The 21,434-nt window shown below is 43.7% G+C and overlaps 1 protein-coding gene across 1 annotated transcript in view; it reads left to right on the forward strand.

Annotated features, from left to right (window-relative positions):
* Window positions 1-21,434, forward strand: part of epha8 (eph receptor A8) — a 104,601-nt gene that overhangs the window by 60,224 nt on the left and 22,943 nt on the right. Inside the window, exons 3-5 of the mRNA XM_035777682.2 lie at window positions 6,566-6,763; window positions 10,905-11,054; window positions 11,776-12,091. Coding sequence (XP_035633575.1) covers window positions 6,566-6,763; window positions 10,905-11,054; window positions 11,776-12,091 — 664 coding nt within the window. The remainder of the gene's footprint in view (window positions 1-6,565; window positions 6,764-10,904; window positions 11,055-11,775; window positions 12,092-21,434) is intronic.

Below are 21,434 nucleotides of genomic sequence, written 5' to 3' on the forward strand. Positions count from 1 at the left end.
TCTCATACAATAATCTGTAAGGTCCCTCGGTCAGCCAGTGAACTTCAAACACAAATCCAACCACAAAGATCGGAGGTTTTCTAATGCCTATAGGTAGAACAATAAAAAATCCCTTTAAGCATGGTGAAGTTATTAATTACACTTTGGATGGTGTATCAATACACCCAAAAACTACAAATATACTGGCGTCCTTCATAACTCAGTTGCCAGAGAGGATGGAAACCGCTCAGGGACTTCACCATGAGGCCAATAGTGACTTTAAAACACTTACAGAGTTTAAGGTCTGTGATAGGATAAAACTGAGGAAGGATCAACATCACTGTCGTTACTCCACAATACTAACTTAATTAACAGAGTGAAAAGAATGAAGCCTGTAGAGAATACAAGTATTCCAAAACATGCATCCTTGCAACAAACAACTAAAGTAATGTTTTTTGTCCTGAATACAAAGTGTTATGTTTGGAGCAAATCCAATACAACACATCACTGAGTATCATTCTCTAAGCACAGGCAAAATCCCAGAGGAAGACCTGGTTCATTCTGCTTTCCACCAAACATTGGGAGATCAATTCACCTTTCAGCAGGACAATAACCTAAAACACAAGGCCAAATGTACACTGGAGTTGCTTACCAAGAAGAGAGTGAATGTTCCTGAGTGGCCGAGTTACGGTTTTGACTTAAATCTACTTGAAAATCTATGGCAAGACCTGAAAATGGTTGTCTAGCAATAATCAATAACCAATTTGACAGAGCTTTCTTTTTTTAAATATAATGGGCAAATGTTGCACAATTCAGGAGTGGGTGTGAATAGTTACGTAAATTAGATATTTCTGTATTTCTATTTCAATAAATTAGCAAACATTTCAAAAAACATGTTTTGAGGCTGTAGGTCAAGAGGTATGAATACTTTCTGAAGGCACTGGTAGGTGCTCATTGTCCTTCTGACAATCTGTAGTTATTCACTCTCACACTATTTACTTCCTGTAATCCTTTTCTCTCTCTATGTGTAGGTACTCACTCACTCTCACTGTGTAGGTAGGTACTCACTCGCTCTCACTGTGTAGGTACTCACTCGCTCTCACTGTGTAGGTACTCACTCGCTCTCACTGTGTAGGTACTCACTCACTCGCTCTCACTGTGTCACTCGCTCTCACTGTGTAGGTACTCACTCGCTCTCACTGTGTAGGTACTCACTCGCTCTCACTGTGTAGGTACTCACTCGCTCTCACTGTGTAGGTACTCACTCGCTCTCACTGTGTAGGTACTCACTCACTCTCACTGTGTAGGTACTCACTCACTCTCACTGAGTAGGTACTCACTCGCTCTCACTGTGTAGGTACTCACTCTCACTGTGTAGGTACTCACTCACTCGCTCTCACTGTGTAGGTACTCACTCGCTCTCACTGTGTAGGTACTCACTCACTCGCTCTCACTGTGTAGGTACTCACTCGCTCTCACTGTGTAGGTACTCACTCGCTCTCACTGTGTAGGTACTCACTCGCTCTCACTGTGTAGGTACTCACTCGCTCTCACTGTGTAGGTACTCACTCACTCTCACTGTGTAGGTACTCACTCACTCTCACTGAGTAGGTACTCACTCGCTCTCACTGTGTAGGTACTCACTCACTCTCACTGTGTAGGTGATCAGTCTCTTTAGACTGGGTCCTCACTCTTTCTGACAATCTGTGTAGGTATTTTCTCTCTCTCTCTCTCTCTCTCTCTCTCTCTCTCTCTCTCTCTCTCTCTCTCTCTCTCTCTCTCTTTCTTTCTCTCTCGCTCTCCTTGGTGCATACTGTACTTTGTATCTATACCAGTACTGCTGTTCTGCCAGGCAGATGGACAGATAGTGTTTCTCAGTATTAGATCTCATCACAGTGCCTTTGTGTTGCATTTGTTACTGCTCATCTCCTCCTCTCAGTCACTTAGACAGCACAAGCCTAGCTCTTTGTGCTTAAAGGGATTATTTCGCTTAAATGGAAATGCTAAATGACTTGGAATAAAACAAAGGCATGAAAGAATACAATCCAAGGCAGAAAAAGAAGAAGGATGAATCAGAGATATTATGATTATAGATCAGAAGTGTAATAATTCCTTCAAAATATCGCCTGTGGTTCTATGTGTTTTTACATGTACTGTATGTCTGTGTCTCTGGTGCACCCGGCTTAATCTTTATTAAACACAAGCACATGTTGATGTTGTTGTGTAATATAGATACAACAAAAGTAATTTAGTGAGCTGACAGTGTGTGTGTGTGTGTGTGTGTGTGTGTGTGTGTGTGTGTGTGTGTGTGTGTGTGTGTGTGTGTGTGTGTGTGTGTGTGTGTGTGTGTGTGTGTGTGTGTGTGTGTGTGTGTGTGTGTGTGTGTGTGTGTGTGTGTGTGTGTGTGTGTGTGTGTGTGTGTGTGTGTGTGTGTGTGAGAGAGAGAGAATGGGACAAGTGTGTTGTCTGTGGCTGCCACAGCTGATGTATCCTGATGGGAAATTGTCTGGGTTGGCAGGCAGGAAATGTTCTCTCTCGCTCAAAAACCCAGCACCACTCATCTCTGTGGCCGTTTATACATGTTTTGTCGTGGCGATAGTAATCTCATCTTCCTGTTACTAAGGCAAACAAACAGTCCATGGAAAACTCAGTAGAGCTGACAATAGCCAGTCTCTTTAACCCTTTATCCTACTGTCACAACATATTGCCTTCTCATTTATCCCATACGGCTCATAATCTATTCACATCACTGGTTCTCAAAGTGCCACAAACGTGCCAAGGACACACCCCAGGTGTGTCTGATTCATTATGTGAAAACACCCTTCTGCTCGAAGTTCTCTCCTGCAGAAATATACATTCCCCAAGTAAAGAAGAGTGTGAAAGAAGATGTTAATGGGAAGGAGGGATAATGAGAGAGATAGAGAGGTCCTAGATCGGCTAATTAGAGCAGGGCTTCATGAGTTCAAGGACGATTTTAATTTAGCAGATAAGATGGGGGGCGGGGGGGGTGAAAGGGGTGAGACGGGTGAGACTTCCAAGATCTTAATTACTGCATTGATTTCTCTGTGGTGCTGCCTCGGGGGAGGAGGGGTGAGGAGGGAGGAGGTGGATCTCTTTGGGAAGCCCAGTCTTCTTAGCTGGAGCCAAGTTCATTTGACTCCGGCCAAAAGCTCTGCCCAGGTCAACTCTTTCCCTTTCAATTACTCAGACACTCACATAATGCATTCAGCTCAGGAGGAACCCGCTAAGCCCCAGGGATGGACACACACGCATGCACACTCTCTCTCTTTCTCTCCATCACTCTCTCTCCCTCTCTCTCTCTTTTATTCTCTATACTCTCTAGATTCTCAAACTGTTACATGAAAATAATCATTTTTTGCTAACCGTTGAAGAATTCTACCAAATAGGACAAAAAACTACCTCCCAACCTCATTGTCAATTACTCTGTTTGACCTGGGTTCTACATCTACATCTCTTGAACGTTTTGAAGTAGGAACAGGCCCACATTTGAATGCGGACTTGGAATAGTACTTTGTCTGTAGCACTGTGTGTGTCCGTGGTTGTGTATGTGTGGGGCAGTCACGGTCTTCATGTGCTGAAATAGCAGTGGGCTGGATTTGGACCAATGCTGCAGTGGTATATATGTTATCTGGAGGCAACCTTAAAGGCACACTGCAGTCAAAAACATGATTTTCTTATGTTTTATATATATATATTTCCACATTATTAGGTTAGAATAATGCTGTGAAATTGCAAAAATTATGATAATACCTTTTTAGTATAGGAACTATGACATTTCAGCATGTTTTGGTGGGATGGAGTTTTGGCCTGCCTGGTGACATAACCAGGTAATAAATCAGATAATAAACCAATAAGAATGAGTTCCAAATCTCTCTGCCAATGACATCTAATTTTTAGTTTTCCTCTCCTCACTTAGACCACTCCCAGACAGCCCTAGCAAAATTCTTGCTTGAGAAATGGCTCTTTGCTTAGAACCTATTTTTGTTTATTTTTTACAATTTTAATTGAAAACAATCACAGTAAGGTACTTAATTGTTACCAGTCTACTATTCCTGGTGACAGCTGGATAGAGGCAGGCAACGCGCGCACGAATACCAGGGGTTATGAGTTAATTGGCAGCAGAAAGCCTATACACCCCTATCTAGGTGTCATTACATTAATCTACATTAATCTACAGGTGTGTGGATGACAGCTAGGCTAATCATAACACATTTATCAAATTTGTATATTTAACTAAGTCAGGTAAGAACAAATTCTTATTCACAATGACGGCCCACCCCAGCCAAATCTGTACGACGCTGGACAAATTGTGCACCGCCGTACGGGACTCCCAATCACGGCTGGATGTGATTCCGCCTGGATTCGAATCAGGAGCTATAGTGTCGCCTCTTGCACTGAGATGCAGTGCCTTAGACCGCTACGCCACTCGGCAGCCCATAACAGTCATTACATACAGTGGGGAGAACACGTTTTTGATACACCGCCGATTTTTCAGGTTTTCCTACTTGCAAAGCATGTAGAGGTCTGTAATTGTTATCATAGGTACACTTCAACTTCAAAAATCCAGAAAATCACATTATATGATTTTTAAGTAATTCATTTGCATTTTATTGCATGACATAAGTATTTGATCACCTACCAACCAGTAAGAATTCCGGCTCTCACAGATCTGTTAGTTTTTCTTTAAGAAGCCCTCCTGTTCTCCACTCATTACCTGTATTAACTGCATCTGTTTGAACTCGTTACCTGTATAAAAGACACCTGTCCACACACTCAATCAAACAGACTCCAATATTTCCACAATGGACAAGACTAGAGAGCTGTGTAAGGACATCAGGGATAAAATTGTAGACCTGCACAAGGCTGGGATGGGCTACAGGACAATAGGCAAGCAGCTTGGTGAGAAGGCAACAACTGTTGGCGCAATTATTAGAAAATGGAAGAAGTTCAAGATGACGGTCAATCACCCTTGGTCTGGGGCTCCATGCAAGATCTCACCTTGTGGGGCATCAATGATCATGAGGAAGGTGAGGGACCAGCCCAGAACTACACGGCAGGACCTGGTCAATGACCTGAAGAGAGCTGGGACCACAGTCTCAAAGAAAACCATTAGTAACACACTACGCCGTCATGGATTAAAATCCTGCAGCGCACGCAAGGTCCCCCTGCTCAAGCCAGCGCATGTCCAGGCCCGTCTGAAGTTTGCCAATGACCATCTGGATGATCCAGAGGAGGAATGGGAGAAGGTCATGTGGTCTGATGAAACAAAAATAGAGCTTTTTGGTCTAAACTCCACTTGCCGTGTTTGGAGGAAGAAGAAGGATGAGTACAACGCCAAGAACACCATCCCAACCGTGAAGCATGGAAGTGGAAACATCATTCTTTGGGGATGCTTTTCTGCAAAGGGGACAGGACGACTGCACCGTATTGAGGGGAGGATGGATGGGACCATGTATCGCGAGATCTTGGCCAACAACCTCAGTAAGAGCGTTGAAGATGGGTCGTGGCTGGGTCTTCCAGCATGACAACGACCCGAAACACACAGCCAGGGCAACTAAGGAGTGGCTCCGTAAGAAGCATGTCAAGGTCCTGGAGTGGCCTAGCCTATCTCCAGACCTGAACCCAATAGAAAATCTTTGGATGGAGCTGAAAGTCCGTATTGCCCAGCGACAGCCCCGAAACCTTGAAGGATCTGGAGAAGGTCTGTATGGAGGAGTGGGCCAAAATCCCTGCTGCATTGTGCGCAAACCTGATCAAGAACTACAGGAAACGTATGATCTCTGTAATTGCAAACAAAGGTTTCTGTACCAAATATTAAGTTCTGCTTTTCTGATGTATCAAATACTTATGTCATGCAATAAAATGCAAATGAATTACTTAAACATCATACAATGTGATTTTCTGGATTTATTTTTCTAATAAAATTTAGACCTCTACATGCTTTGTAAGTAGGAAAACCTGCAAAATCGGCAGTGTATCACATACTTGTTCTCCCCACTGTATAACGCATACATCATACTGAGAAAAAGCATTGATGCATTGTTGCAGATATACAGTGGAACATCCTGCTTTTAGAGAGTGAATGTTGTTGTGTATCAAACACAGTGACATACCGCTCGTTACGGAAATAGTCACTTAGACCTGATATGCAATTGAAATGCCCGTTGTATAGATGTCTGTCTCCATATTACAACACAAACAACACTGTCACAGACACAATGTGTTTCTGACTGATGCTATTACTGGGAGCTGTGGATGTAAGCATAACCATGCTGTTACTGTAGCAGATCTGCCTGACTGACATGGCTGTTCATCCTATAATGGTACTCAGCCTGCACTGTTTTATACACGTTTTCTGGAATAAGTCATGAATATATTTTTTTTCAGAGAAAAACAAGTTTCAATCTAAATATATTGTAGTAACTACTTACACCGAAAATGGAGTGTGGGTATTCTCTACATGAGATTGAACAGGACTGTTTCCCTCTCCCTTCTTGTCAAACTTTTTCTCTTAACCCCTCACCCCTCTCTCTCCCTCCTGCATCTTCCTCTCCTCTTCCTGCAGTGGGACTCCATCAATGAGATGGATGAGTATTTCAGCCCCATCCACACCTACCAGGTGTGTAACGTGATGAGTCCCAGTCAGAACAACTGGCTGAGGACAGGCTGGATCGCTCGTGACGGAGCCAGGAGGATCTACATTGAGGTCAAGTTCACCCTCCGGGACTGTAACAGCATGCCTGGAGTACTGGGAACCTGCAAGGTACAAGATGGAGGGGGGAAAGAGTAAGACAGGTGACAGAGGGGGAGAAGATTTAGACAAGGGTTCACCAACTTCCCCAATTCTTTATATTTTTTATTGTTGGACATGAAGATTGTAAAAAACACCAGAATATCAGCTCCAAGTGATTTTAATGTTGGAAATACTGTATGTTCCAAAGTATTCCCTCACATGCTTAACATGCACATGTCATGCTAGTGAGGGCCGAGAATCCACTCTCACATAGGTATGTGGTTGCAAAGGGCATCAGTGTCTTAACAGCGCAATATGTCAAGGCAAGAAACTATGAGCGCAGCGCTATCCAGAAATCTAGCAGTTGCTTCTGATTAAATTCAATTTTCACAAAACCGCTTGTTGAAATTTCGATGAGGTCCTCTTGTTCAGATATCGGTTAGTGGACTGGAGGCAGAGCAGGGAAGGGATAACAAATCCAGTTGTTTGTGTCGTCCACTTCGGGAAAGTACCTGCGTAATTGGGCACCCAGGATCACTCAGGTGCTTCAATATATCTATATCCCTTTTGACATTGTCCGTAAGCTTGAGTTAATTTGCACACAAAAAATCATACAATGATGGAAAGACCGGTGTGTTGTCCTTGTTAATGCAGACAGAGAAGAGCTTCAACTTCTTAATCATAGCCTCAATTTTGTCCCACACATTGAATATAGTTGCGGAGAGTCCCTGTAATCATAGATTCAGATCATTCAGGTGAGAAAAAACATCACCCAGATAAACCAGTCGTGTGAGAAACTCATCATCATTCAAGCAGTCAGACAAGTGAAAATGATGGTCAGTTACGAAAACTTTAAGCTCGTCTATCAATTCAAAAAAACGTTGCTGCCAATATCATCGCATAGTGCAGAAAATACACAAGAGTTCAGGGGCCTTGCTTTGACAAAGTTAACCAGTTTCACTGTAGTGTCCAAAACGTATTTCAAGCTGTCAGGCATTCCCTTGGCAGCAAGAGCATCTCTGTGGATGCTGCAGTGTACCCAAGAGGCGTCGGGAGCAGCTGCTTGCACGCGCGTTACCACTCCACTATGTTCCCTGTCATGACTTTTGTGCCATCAGTACAGATAGCAACACATCTTGACCACTAAAGTCCATTTGATGTCACAAAGCTGTCCAGTACCTTGGTTTCCAGTGGTTTACAGAAGAGGAGGTCTTCCTTAATTGACCCCCCATAAACATAACAGGCATATACCAGAAGCAGTAATTGTTTCAAAACATCTCCTGCCATGTCACTGATGCGTCATGAAACAGTGTTGTTTGATGAAGGCATTGTCTGTATAGTTTTTTTGGCCTTTTCCTCCAGCATTGTCCCAGCCATATCCACGGCAGCATGAATAATTAAGTCCTCTACAATAGTATGGGGCTTACCTGTCCTAGCCAGTCGGTAGCTCACCATGTAAGATGCTTCTAGACCCTTCTTATTAATGGTATCTGTTGCTTTTAAACGTGTCTTACTACTCGAAAGTCGTCTTTATTCTTGCTCAAAATACTCCCTTGGCTTATTTTTCAAATTGGCATGTTTCGTTTCTAAAGAGTGAAGTTTTCCTGCAAGAGAGTAACTGTAATGTAATTGGATGTTACATTATTTGACTAGGCTACCTGTATTTGACATTGTGTTGTTATTTCGCTGAATACTACATGGTTTTAATTATATTGTTTGTTGGCAGTGAAACGAGGCGACTCAGGCGAGAATAAAAAACAAATGTATAGCTCTGTTGGAAAATATAAATGTACTGTTTGAAAACGTGAAGAATAATGTAAAGAAAATATTTGGCGTACCCCCGACGGCATTGCACGTACCCCCAACGGCATTGCGCGTACCCCCAACGGCATTGCGCGTACCCCCAACGGCATTGCTCGTACCCCTGGTGTAGATGAAAAGGAGGAGGTCAAATAAAGATTTTTAACACCTGAAAAAACTGAGACATGGATTGTGTATGTGTGCTGTTCAGAGGGTAAATGGGCAAGAGAAAATATTTCATTGCTTTTGAACGGGGTATGGTAGTAGGTACCAGGCTCACCGGTTTGAGTGTGTCAAGAACTGCAACGTTGCTGGGGTTTCCCGTGTCTCTACAAATTCCTGTGCAGTCAACAAATTATTTGTAGTTATAAACTGGGTGGTTCGAACCCTGAATGCTGATTGTCTGAAAGCTGTGGTATATCAGACCGTATTCCACAGGTATGAAAAAACAAATGTTCTAATTAAGTTGGTAACCAGTTTATAATAGCAATAAGGCACCTTGGGGGTTTGTGGTGTATGGCCAATATACCACAGCTAAGGGCTGTATCCAGGCAGTCCATGTTGCATTGTTCATATGAACAGCCATTAGCTGTGGTATATTGGCCATATACCACACCCCCTCAGGCCTTGTTGCTTAATTACAGTGGGGAGAACAAGTATTTGATACACTGCTGATTTTGCAGGTTTTCCTACTTACAAAGCATGTAGAGGTCTGTCATTTTTTATCATAGGTACACTTCAACTGTGAGAGATGGAATCTAAAACTAAATTCCAGTAAATCACATTGTATGATTTTTAAGTAATTAATTAGCATTTTATTGTATGACATAAGTATTTGATCACCTACCAACCAGTAAGAATTCCGGTTCTCACAGACCTGTTAGTTTTTCTTTAAGAAGCCCTCCTGTTCTCCACTCATTAGCTGTATTAACTGCACCTGTCCACACACTCAATCAAACAGACTCCAACCTCTCCACAATGGCCAAGACCAGAGAGCTGCGTAAAGGCTGGGATGGGCTACGGGACAATAGGCAAGCAGCTTGGTGAGAAGGCAACAACTGTTTGCGCAATTATTAGAAAATTTAAGAAGTTCAAGATGACGGTCAATCACTCTCGGTCTGGGGCTCCATGCAAGATCTCACCTCGTGGGGCATCAATGATGATGAGGAAGGTGAGGGACCAGCCCAGAACTACACGGCAGGACCTGGTCAATGACCTGAAGAGAGCTGGGTCCACAGTCTCAAAGAAAACCATTAGTAACACACTACGCCGTCATGGATTAAAATCCGGCAGCGCACGCAAGGTCCCCCTGCTCAAGCCAGCGCATGTCCAGGCCCGTCTGAAGTTTGCCAATGACCATCTAGATGATCCAGAGGAGGAATGGGAGAAGGTCATGTGGTCTGATGAGACAAAAATAGAGCTTTTTGGTCTAAAATCCACTCGCCATGTTTGGAGGAAGAAGAAGGATGAGTAAAACCCCAAGAACACCATCCCAACCGTGAAGCATGGAGGTGGAAGCATCATTCTTTGGGGACCTCCTTCCCTCAGTAAGAGCATTGAAGATGCGTTGTGGCTGGGTCTTCCAGCATGATAATGACCCGAAACACACAGCCAGGGCAACTAAGGAGTGGCTCCATAAGAAGCATCTCAAGGTCCTGGAGTGGCCTAGCCTGTCTCCAGACCTGAACCCAATAGAAAATCTTTGGATGGAGCTGAAAGTCCGTATTGCCCAGCGACAGCCCCGAAACCTTGAAGGATCTGGAGAAGGTCTGTATGGAGGAGTGGGCCAAAATCCCTGCTTGCACTGTGCGCAAAGCTGGTCAAGAACTACAGGAAACGTATGATCTCTGTAATTGCAAACAAAGGTTTCTGTACCAAATATTAAGTTCTGCTTTTGTGATGTATCAAACACTTATGTCATGCAATAAAATGCAAATTAATTACTTAAAAATCATACAATGTGATTTTCTGGATTTTTGTTTTAGATTCCGTCTCTCACAGTTGAAGTGTACCTATGATAAAAATGAGACCTCTGCATGCTTTGTAAGTAGGAAAACCTGCAGAATCGGCAGTGTATCAAATACTTGTTCTCCCCACTGTATGTTCTGGATCTCTGACCATCCACTCAAGAAAAGATTTGGCTCGAGGCTGAGTCTAAGTGATGATCCCTGATTTAGACCTTGACCCCTAAAATGCAACTTGTTGACTTGGTCATTTCTATATGTCTCATCAAAGAGGAACAGATTTATTTAAAATAACCTTACTTCCAGGAATGCAGTCCTTTATTTCCTCATCATTGACAATTTGATATCTCTTCTCCCAGTAAACCTGTAAACAATTGTGTGCATGTGTTCTGTTATCTGATGAACAGGAGACATTTAACCTGTACTACTATGAGTCAGACCGAACGGTGGGCACGGCCATAAAAGAGACCCAGTTCACCAAGATCGACACCATTGCTGCTGATGAGAGCTTCACTGGAGTCGACCTGGGAGTCAGGAGACTCAAACTCAACACTGAGGTTCGCTCACTTATTAGAAACTAAAGTGCAGGCCTCCCGAGTGGCACAGCGGTATAAGGCACTACATCGCAGTGTTTGAGGTGTCACTACAGACCTGGGTTTGATCCTGTGACCAGGAGTCCCATAGGGCGGCGCACAATTGGCCCAACGTCATCCGGGTTAGGGGAGGGTTTGGCCGAGGGGGCTTTACTTGTCTCATTGCGCTCTAGCGACTCCTTGTGGTGGGCCGGTTGCCTGCACGCTGACTTTGGTCGTCAGTTGGACGGTGTTTCCTCCGACACATTGGTGCAGCTGGCTTCTGGGTTAAGTGGGAGGTGTTAAGAAGCCTGGTTTGGCAGGTTATGTTTCGGAGGACGCATGACTCGTCCTTCGCGTCTCCTGAGCCCATTGGGAAGTTGCAGCAATGAGACAAGATCGTTATTGAATATCACAAATAAAGGGGTAAAATACCAACAAACAAAAAAAGATCTTAAAAAAAGAAACCAAAGTGCAAAATTATGTTGGTTTATATAGACTTGGAAAATTACTTGTTTTGAGTGAGCAGTGTTGATTTCTACATTTTAGCCAGCATGGTGCTAAAGTGAGTGGAGCTCTCCATGGTGCTGAAAGTAGTTCTCTTCACCTGATCTCGTGCCTTTCACAGTGCCACATTTTACTTTGCTCCCACATTTACTTTTTTTAATGAAAGATTGAGAGGTAATGTCATCTCCTTCTCCTCCAGGTTCGAGGTGTGGGCCCCCTCACTAGACGAGGCTTCTACCTGGCCTTCCAGGACATTGGGGCGTGCATCGCCCTGACCTCTGTGAGGGTGTACTACAAGCGCTGCTCGGGCGTGGGCCGCAACCTAGCCGTGTTCACTGACGTGGTGACGGGCGCTGACTCCTCCTCCCTGGTGGAGGTCAGGGGTCAGTGTGTGGATCACGCCGAGGAGAGAGACACGCCCAAGATGTACTGCAGCGCCGAGGGGGAGTGGCTGGTGCCCATCGGGAGGTGTGTCTGCAGTGCAGGGTTCGAGGAGCACAGGGAGTCCTGCATCGGTGAGTCACACTCTGGGTCACTGATGTTGTGTTAGACTAACTTGTTTTACATTATGTTACTGTACTGCAGTACTTTATCTATACTTTGCCCTACCTGTGCTCAATCTGTGCATTTGTGGTCAATTTTCAGCCTTGGATGTTTTCTGTGTGTTTTGTGTGGTTGAGTTGATGGATGGCTTGGTTGAATAGCTCAAGTCCTGACTACTTTTAAGATGATAAGCTATGGTGAGTCATGGAAAATACCTTGTCTTTTTTTATTTTCTTGACTCTTTTTAATTTTTGTGTTGTTTATTTTCTCTGGTGGACTGACCTCATTTAGGGACCAGTGTACATTTTAGGTGACCGGGGTTACGGTAATTAAAAACTATTAATCACTTCCCCTGGATAATTAAACATGAAATATTCCGTCGGCTAAATGTGCCAAATGAGGCGAATGAGGTACGGAACACTGGTTCACCTGTCTTGTTTCTACTTAATTCTGATTGGTTTTGGTTCTGTGTGCTGTCCAGTTAGAACACGATTTGAGGCACACACAAACACACACACACACATCTACATACCTGTTTACGCCCTGAAGGAAACACACTCTCCTGGGGAGCAAGGCATTGACAGCTCTTGGCACACACACAAACACACACAGAGAGATGAAGGGAACTTATGTTTTTGTGTGTAGTTGCGGCGGGTAGACACTCATGCTTTCCATAATTAGTTGCCGGCTCCCATTAGCACTCAGATCAATATGTATGCAGAAAAGCAGTCAGCTAGAAAATGTTTTAGTTTATGTTTTAGATGCTTGTCTCGTGAATCTCTCCATTTGTGTATAGTCAAGACATAAACATATAGCATTACAGTAGTGCCTAGTCCTTGTGGTAGCTGCAGTAGCTGTAGTAGTGGGCTGACGTGTATGTGTGTGTGCTGCTGTGCATGTGTGCTGCATTTGTGTGTGCAGAGGACTCTTTTCTCTGTGACCTAACTGGGTCATTGTGCTAATTCTCCAGTCACGCACATCCCAGGACACGAGACCAGCCAGGTCGCTCGAGATCCAAGACTATATTCAACGTCCTTTCAGGTCCCAGGACGTCAGGAGATACCTTCAAAACCTCCCCCAAGGGGAAACATTGAGCGCTATTACCATCAAGTAGGGTTGTGGTTTGCTAGGGCGTTGTGGACGGAAATGGCAGATGGGTGTACACTGCGAGCTCCGGCCCCGAGGGCTGCGTGTTCAATCGCAGTTCTAGGCACTCATTTTTGCAGCCCTTCATTTTAACCCTGTCCCAAACCTTAACCCTTACCTTAACCATTCTGAATTAAGGCATCAACTTAACTGTCAAAATATGACGTTCATCGGATATTGTAGTCAGATGCGGAGCAAGCTGACAGCCCTGAGAGAGAGAGAGAGAGAGAGAGAGAGAGAGAGAGAGAGAGAGAGAGCACAAAACAAAGCTTCTCAAGGACAATCTAGAGAACCTATTTGCTGACTGCTACAAAGAGGGGAGTGTAAGCAACTTTATTTTCCACACAGACCTTCCCCTGGCATGGCACAGTACCAAGAGTATATCAAGTATATCAAGAGAGAGGGTATTGGCCCAGGGTGGAAACTCAGAAAACTATACATTGAGGAAATTGAAACTATCTCTGTCAACATGTACAAGTCTGGGACAGTAATGGTGCAGGGCTTCCTCATGCAGCTCCAGCAAGACATTTACGGGATCAAAGAGAGAGTACAGCAGGAAAGGCTTTCCCTCTGTGACGACTCCCCAACCTGAGTGAGTCTGATCACACCTCCTCAAACTATCCTGCAGACGAGGATAGTCACCCACCAGCACTGAACACACCCAGGTCCACAACTTCCCTGCTACTCCATCTTTGAGAGGGATACATTCGCAGAGCTGCAGAGAGACATGGTGGAGCACAGAGAGCTATTCCACACAATCCAGACAGAACAAACCCGCAAAACAGACCCCCCCCCCCAACAAGACCCAGAGGACAGAAGGTGGAGATAGATGGCCGTCTGACAACCCCCACTCATCCACCGAGGACACACAAAATCCAGAGATTGTGCTCCTCATTGACTCAAATGGCAAATACATTCAAGGGGATAAACTTTTTCCCAAACACAAAGTGGCTAAACTAATGGCTACCTGGACTTGAACAGCCTTTACAACCAGGTCCACCTCGCCAAGGCAGCAATCCCAACTTTTACCAGGACCCTGAAGGACGTCACCCTCAACCGTAGTCCCATCACCTCACACAGGAGCAACAGAGCAACGGATACCCCTCCCAGACCTGAAAGGCCCCCTCCTGAAGGACCTGCACTGAGAGAACCCACGCCAAGAGGACCTACACCCAGACCACAGCATCACCAGCCACACCCCAACCAGCAACCACCTCAAGCAAGGCCTCCCGGGTGGCACAGTGGTTAAGGGCGTTGTACTGTAGACTCTGGGTTCGCGCCCAGGCTCTGTCGTAACCGGCCGTGACCGGGAGGTCCGTGGGGCGACGCACAATTGGCCTAGCGTCGTCCGGGTTTGGGAGGGTTTGGCCAGTAGGGATATCCTTGTCTCATCGTGCACCAGCGACTCCTGTGGCGGGCCGGGCGCAGTGCGCGCTAACCAAGGTTGCCAGGTGCACGGTGTTTCCTCCGACACATTGGTGCGGCTGGCTTCCGGGTTGGATGCGCGCTGTGTTAAGAAGCAGTGCGGCTTGGTTGGGTTGTGTATCGCATGACTTTCAACCTTCATCTCTCCCGAGCCCGTACGGGAGTTGTAGCGATGAGACAAGATAGTAGCTACTAAAAAGCAATTGGAAACCACGAAATTGCGGAGGAAAAGGGGTCAAATTAAAAAATATATTTTAAAAAGACCACCTCAAGCAAACCCTGGCCACACCCTGTATAGGCCCCCCCATATCAGACCTATGCCCCTTCTGCCACCCCATGCACTCCGCCCCTGCTTCAAGGACCTTAACATGACAGCAGGACATATGCCCAGGCCATGAGCAGAGCAACAGGCCCAACCCCACTATTACACCCACCCAAGCCCCATCCTGCGACCTAAGAGGTATGCATCAGATGCTCAACATGCTCTGCTCACAGCTACTGTGATGGTCCAGGCCTAAACCACACAAAAACAACACTAGACACTATGGAACTCAAAGCTTTTACTATCTCATCCTGGAATATACAAGGTCTGAGGTCATCTGCCTTTGGCCTAAAGAGCAGGAACCCAGACTTCATCAAAGAAATTGGAATACAGTCATTGTCATCCTACAAGAAACATGGTATAAAGGAGACAGACCCACAGTTTGCCCTCTAGGTTACAGAGAGCTGGTAGTCCCATCCACCAAACTACCAGGTGTGAAACAGGGAAGAGACTCAGGGGATATGCTCATTTGGTATAGAGCAGACCTAACCCACTATTTTAAATGAGTCAAAACAGGAACATTTTACATCTGGCTAAAAATGAATAAGGAAATAATCTCAACAGAGAAAAGGGTACCAATAGAATACCCATACTTTAACGATGACAGCTCCTCCATTCTAGAGGGGGAGATCAACAATTTCCAGGCCCACATGTACTACTCTGTGGCGACCTAAATGCCAGAACTAGACAAGAACCTGACACGCTCAGCCCACAGGTGAACAAACACCTACCCGGAGGTGACAGAATTCCCTCCCCCATTTGCCCCCCTCGACACAACTACGACAACATAACCAACAAAAACACGTCATAACTCCTGCAGTTCTGTCGGTCGCTGGGTATGTACATTGTCATTGGTAGGCTTCGAGGGGACTCCTATGGTAGATACACCTATAGCTCATCTCTTGGCAGTAGTACTGTAGACTACTTTATCGCTGACCTCAACCCAGAGTCTCTTAGAGAGTTCACAGTCAGTCTACTGACACCCCTATCAGATCACAGCAAAATCACACTTGACTTGAACAGAGCAATACTCAATCATGAGGCATCAAAGCCAAAAGAACAGAATAATATTAAGAAACGCTGTAGATGGAGGGAAAGTAGTGTGGAAATCTACCAAACAACAATTAGGCAACAACAAATTCAATCCCTTCTAGACAATTTCCTGGACAAAACGTTTCACTGTAATAGTGAAGGTGTAAACTTGGCAGTAGAAAACCTTAACAGTATATTTCTTCTTTCTTCTTCTTAGCTTCTCTATCAAATCAAAACATTTCAAGCAGACAACCTAAGAAAATTTACAAAAATGACAAATGGTTTGATGAAGAACACAAAAACCTAAGACATTGAGAAACCTATCCAACCAAAAATGTGGAGACCCAGAAAACTTGAGCCTATGCCTTCACTATGGTGAATCACTAAAACAATACAGAAATACACCATGGAAAAAGAAGGAACAGCACGTCAGAAATCAGCTCAATGTAATTGAAGATTCCATAGAATCTATCCACTTCTGGGAAAATCAGCCAATCAGTTGCCAATCAGTTGTGTTGTGGGAACACACACTAGTAAAAGAGAATAGAAAAGCAGGCGAACAGGAAAAACATGCTGGTTGACTTGGAAACATACAGGACGAACTGGCACAGAGAGACAGGAAACACAGGGATAAATATACTGGGGAAATAAGCGACACCTGGAGGAGGTGGAGACAATCACAAGGACAGGTGAAACAGATCAGGGCGTGACACCAAACAAATGAGAAATCCAAAATATAATTTTCTTGACACATTGGAAACAATTTGACATAAAAACAGATCAAATTAGAATTGTATTTGGCCATAAACAGAGAGTACACAGTGGCAGAATTTGGGAAAGCTTTGACTATGTACAGACTCAGTGAGCATAGCCTTGCTATTGAGAAAGGCCGTCGAAGGCAGACATGGCTCTCAAGAGAAGACAGGCTGTGTGCTCACTGCCCACAAAATGAGGTGGAAACAGAGCTGCACTTCCTAACCTCCTGCCAAATGTATGACCGTATTAGAGACACATATTTCCCTCAGATTAGACAGACCCACAAAGAATTCCAAAACAAATCCAAATTTGATAAAAATCCCATACCTTTTGGGTGAAATACCACAGTGTGCCATCACGCCAGCAAATCTGTGACCTGTTGCCACAAGAAAAGGGCAACCAGTGAAGAACAAACACCACTGTAAATACCACCTATATTTATGTTTATTTATTTTCCCTTTTGTACTTCAACTATTTGTAAATCATTAAAACACTGTATAAATCCATAATATGACATTTGAAATGTCTTTTAAAATGTGTGAGTGTAATGTTTACGGTACATTTATTCTTGTTTATTTTACTTTTGTTTATTATCTATTTCACTTGCTTTGCCAACGTAAACATATGTTTCCCATGCCAATAAAGGCCTGAAATGAATTGACAGAGACAGAGAGACAGAGAGAGATAGATGGGTTAAGTGGTTAAGCAGTATGTGTGCGTGCACAAGAGAAAAGTATGAACTGTGTGTATGTTTGTATGCACCATGTATGTGTGTTCATGAGATCTTCTACGTGAAGGATTGTGTGATGTCACTAAAAAAGTGTCAGGGAGGAAATAGAAGAGGGTGAAGAGAAAGATAGAGGGAGAAGAAAGAGGAGAATGGATGAGGAGAGAAGAGACGGATCCCTCACTTCGATATAGAAGGCTGGTCGACAGCTCCCTTGTCACGCTAAAAGTGACATTCAAAATAGAGCATGTCACTGCAGTGTGTGTGTGTGTGTGTGTGTGTGTGTGTGTGTGTGTGTGTGTGTGTGTGTGTGTGTGTGTGTGTGTGTGTGTGTGTGTGTGTGTGTGTGTGTGTGTGTGTGTGTGTGTGTGTGTGTGTGTGTGTGTGTGTGTGTGTGTGTGTGTGTGTGTGTGTGTGTGTGCAAGCCCGCCCCAGGGCTTTTGACTGCTAGGGGAGAATGAAGTAAAGTGGTTCAATCCCATACAGAGAGACAGAGAGATAGAGAGATACAGAGAGATAGAGATACAGAGAGATACAGAGAGAGAGAGATACAGAGAGATACAGAGAGATACAGAGAGATAGAGAGATACAGAGAGATAGAGAGATACAGAGAGATACAGACAGATACAGAGAGATACAGAGAGATAGAGAGATACAGAGAGATACAGAGAGATACAGAGAGATACAGAGAGATACAGAGAGATACAGAGAGATACAGAGATACAGAGAGATACAGAGAGATAGATACAGAGAGATAGAGAGATACAGAGAGATACAGAGAGATACAGAGAGATACAGAGAGATACAGAGAGAGCGACTGAGGACACACTGATACGGGACACACACACTTAGCCTGATTACATTCACTCAAGTCAACCAGCCTATCTGACCTTGTTACAGAGGGTGGGGGGAGACACACAGAGACAAACAGAGCGACAGAGAGACAGAGACAGAGAGAAAGTGAAACAGACAGAGAGAGAGAGAGAGAGAGAGAGAGAGAGAGGGAGAGAGAGAGAGAGAGAGAGAGAGACAGACAAAAAAAGCGGAGGAAGAGAGAACGAGATAATGAGAGAGAGAGAGGGAAAGAAAGGGGCAGAGTGAGAGAAAGCAAGAGATCCTTATCCTCCCACCAGCCCACCTCAGTGGTTTAGCTCACTGCAATAGTAAACACATTGTGAGAGTGTTTTTGTTTGTCTCAGACAGGCATGGCATTAGATCTATGAATCTATGAAAGAGATCAAGTAAACACATCACTGATTTCCATGCTGGACAGAAAACATGGCGAAAAAATACATGATGTCTGCAACAGTGATGTGATCTTCTATTTCAGACAAACATATTTTCACATATTTTAAGTGAATCTAATTGGTGAGGTCTTATTTTAGTGGATCACCATCTGTTTAAAATTCCTGTGTTGTGGAATTTCATCTAGTTTCCTTTTTTCTAAGGATACCGGTTTCCCTGAGGGTTAGTACTGTAGTTAGGAAAACTTGATTTAATAAGGAAACAGAACACAGGGACATACTGTACAATTGACCCTTCGCTGAATGAAATATTTAGCATATAGAATAACAATCCTGGCTAGACTTGCCTGGCCAAAGAATTCAACTATTGATTATGGAGAACAATTGCCTATTCAGATAATGAGCTAAATGCTTAAAACATTACAGACTGCATCCCTTCAATGTGAGTTTAAAATAACTGCCAAATAAGGGCAATACATCATTGATTTAGGGCCAGTTTCTCAGACACAGATTAAACATAGTGCTGGACTAAAAAGCAAGCTCAATAGAAAATCTCCATTGAAAGTGCTTTTTAGTCCATGACTAGGCTTAATATGTATCTGTAAAACCGGCCCTTGAAGTTTAAGTGTCTGAATTTTCTTATTCATTTTTAAAATATTTTTAATATAAATATATACAGTCCCGGTCAAAGGTTTGGACACACCTAATCACTTAAGGGTTTTATCTTTATTGTTACTGTTTTCTACATTGTAGAATAATAGTGAAGGCATCAAAACTATGAAATAACACATATGGAATCATGTAGTAACCAACAAACTGTTAAAAACAAATAAAAATATACACAACCATAAAGCCACCCTTCGCCTTGATGATGTCTTTGCACACTCTTGTCATTCTCTCAACCAGCTTCATGAGAAATGCTTTTCCAAAAGTCTTGAAGGAGTTCCCAAATATGCTGAACACTTGTTGGCTGATTTTCCTTCACTCTGCAGTCCAACTCATCCCAAACCATCTCAATTGGGTTGAGGTTGGATGATTGTGGAGGCCAGGTCATCTGAAGCAGCACTCCACCAATCTCCTTCTTGGTCAAATAGCCCTTACAAAAAGCCCATCATCACTGACCTTCACACCATTACACCTCCATGCTTCACGGTGGGAACCACACATGCAGAGATCATCCGTTCACTTACTCTGCAACTCACAAGACACAGCGGTTGGAACGAAAAATCTAACATTTGGACTAATCAGACCAAAGGACAGATTTCCACTGGTCTAATGTCCATTGCTCGTGTTTCTTGGCCCAAGCAATACTCTTCTTCTTATTGGTGTCCTTTAGTCGAGATTTTTTATTCAGCAATTCGACCATGAAGGCCTGATTCACGCATTCTCCTCTGAACAGTTGATGTTGAGATGTGTCTGTTACTTGAACTCTGTGAAGCATTTATTTCGTCTGAAATTTGAGGCTCGTAACTCTAATGAACTTGTCCTCTGCAGCAGAAGTAACTCTGGATTTTCCTTTCCTGTGGTGGTCCTCATGAGAACCAGTTTAATCATAGCCCTTGATGGTTTTTGTGACTGTACTTGAAGAAACATTCAAAGTTCTTGAAATTTTCCAGATTGACTGACCTTCATGTCTTCAAGTAATGATGGACTGTTGTTTCTCTTTGCTTATTTGAGCTGTTCTTGCCATAATATGGACTGGGTCTTTTACCAAACAGGGCTGTCTTCTGTATACCACCCCTACCCTGTCACAACACAACTGATTGGCTCAAACGCATTAAGAAGGAAAGACATTCCACAAATTAACTTTTAACAAGGCACTCCTGTTAATTGAAATACATTCCAGGTGACTACCCGATGAAGCTGGTTGAGACAAGGTCAAGAGTGTGCAAAGCTATCATCAAGGCAAAGGGTGGCGACTTTGAATAATCTCAAATATAAAATATATTTTGATTTGTTTAACACTTTTTGGGTTTCTACATGATGCCATATCTGTTATTTCATAGTTTTGATGTCGCCACTATTACGCTACAATGTAGAAAATAGTAAAAATAAAGAAAAGCCCTAGAATGAGTAGATGTGTCCGAACCTTTGACTGGGACTCTATATACAGTTCATTCAGAAAGTATTCAAACCCCTTGACTTTTTCCACCTTTTGTTACGTTACATTACAGCCTTACTCTAAAATTGACACACAATACGTCATAATGACAAAGCAAAAACAGATTTCTTTACATTTTTGTAAAAATATATATATACAGTATATCACATTTACGTAAGTATTCAAACCCTTTACTCAGTACTTTGTTGAAGCACCTTTGGCAGATTACAGCCTCGGCCAAAGAGTTCAATCTTGGTTTCATCAGATCAGAGAATCTTGTTTCTCATGGTCTGAAAGTCCTTTAGCTGCCCTTTGGCATATTCCAAGCAGGCTATCATGTGCCTTTAACTGAGGAGTGGCTTCTGTCTGGTTCTCCCATCTCCACAGAGGAATTCTGGAGCTCTTTCAGAGTTACCATTGGGTTCTTGGTCATCTCCTTGACAAGGGCCCTTCTCCCCCGATTGCTTAGTCTAGGAAGAGTCTTGGTTGTGCCAAACTTCTTCCATTTAAGAGTGATAGAGGCCAGTGTGTTCTTGGGGACCTTCAATACTGCAGAAATGTT

This window comes from Oncorhynchus keta, chromosome 10, assembly GCF_023373465.1.
Source record: "Oncorhynchus keta strain PuntledgeMale-10-30-2019 chromosome 10, Oket_V2, whole genome shotgun sequence".
NCBI classification, from domain to species: domain Eukaryota; kingdom Metazoa; phylum Chordata; class Actinopteri; order Salmoniformes; family Salmonidae; genus Oncorhynchus; species Oncorhynchus keta.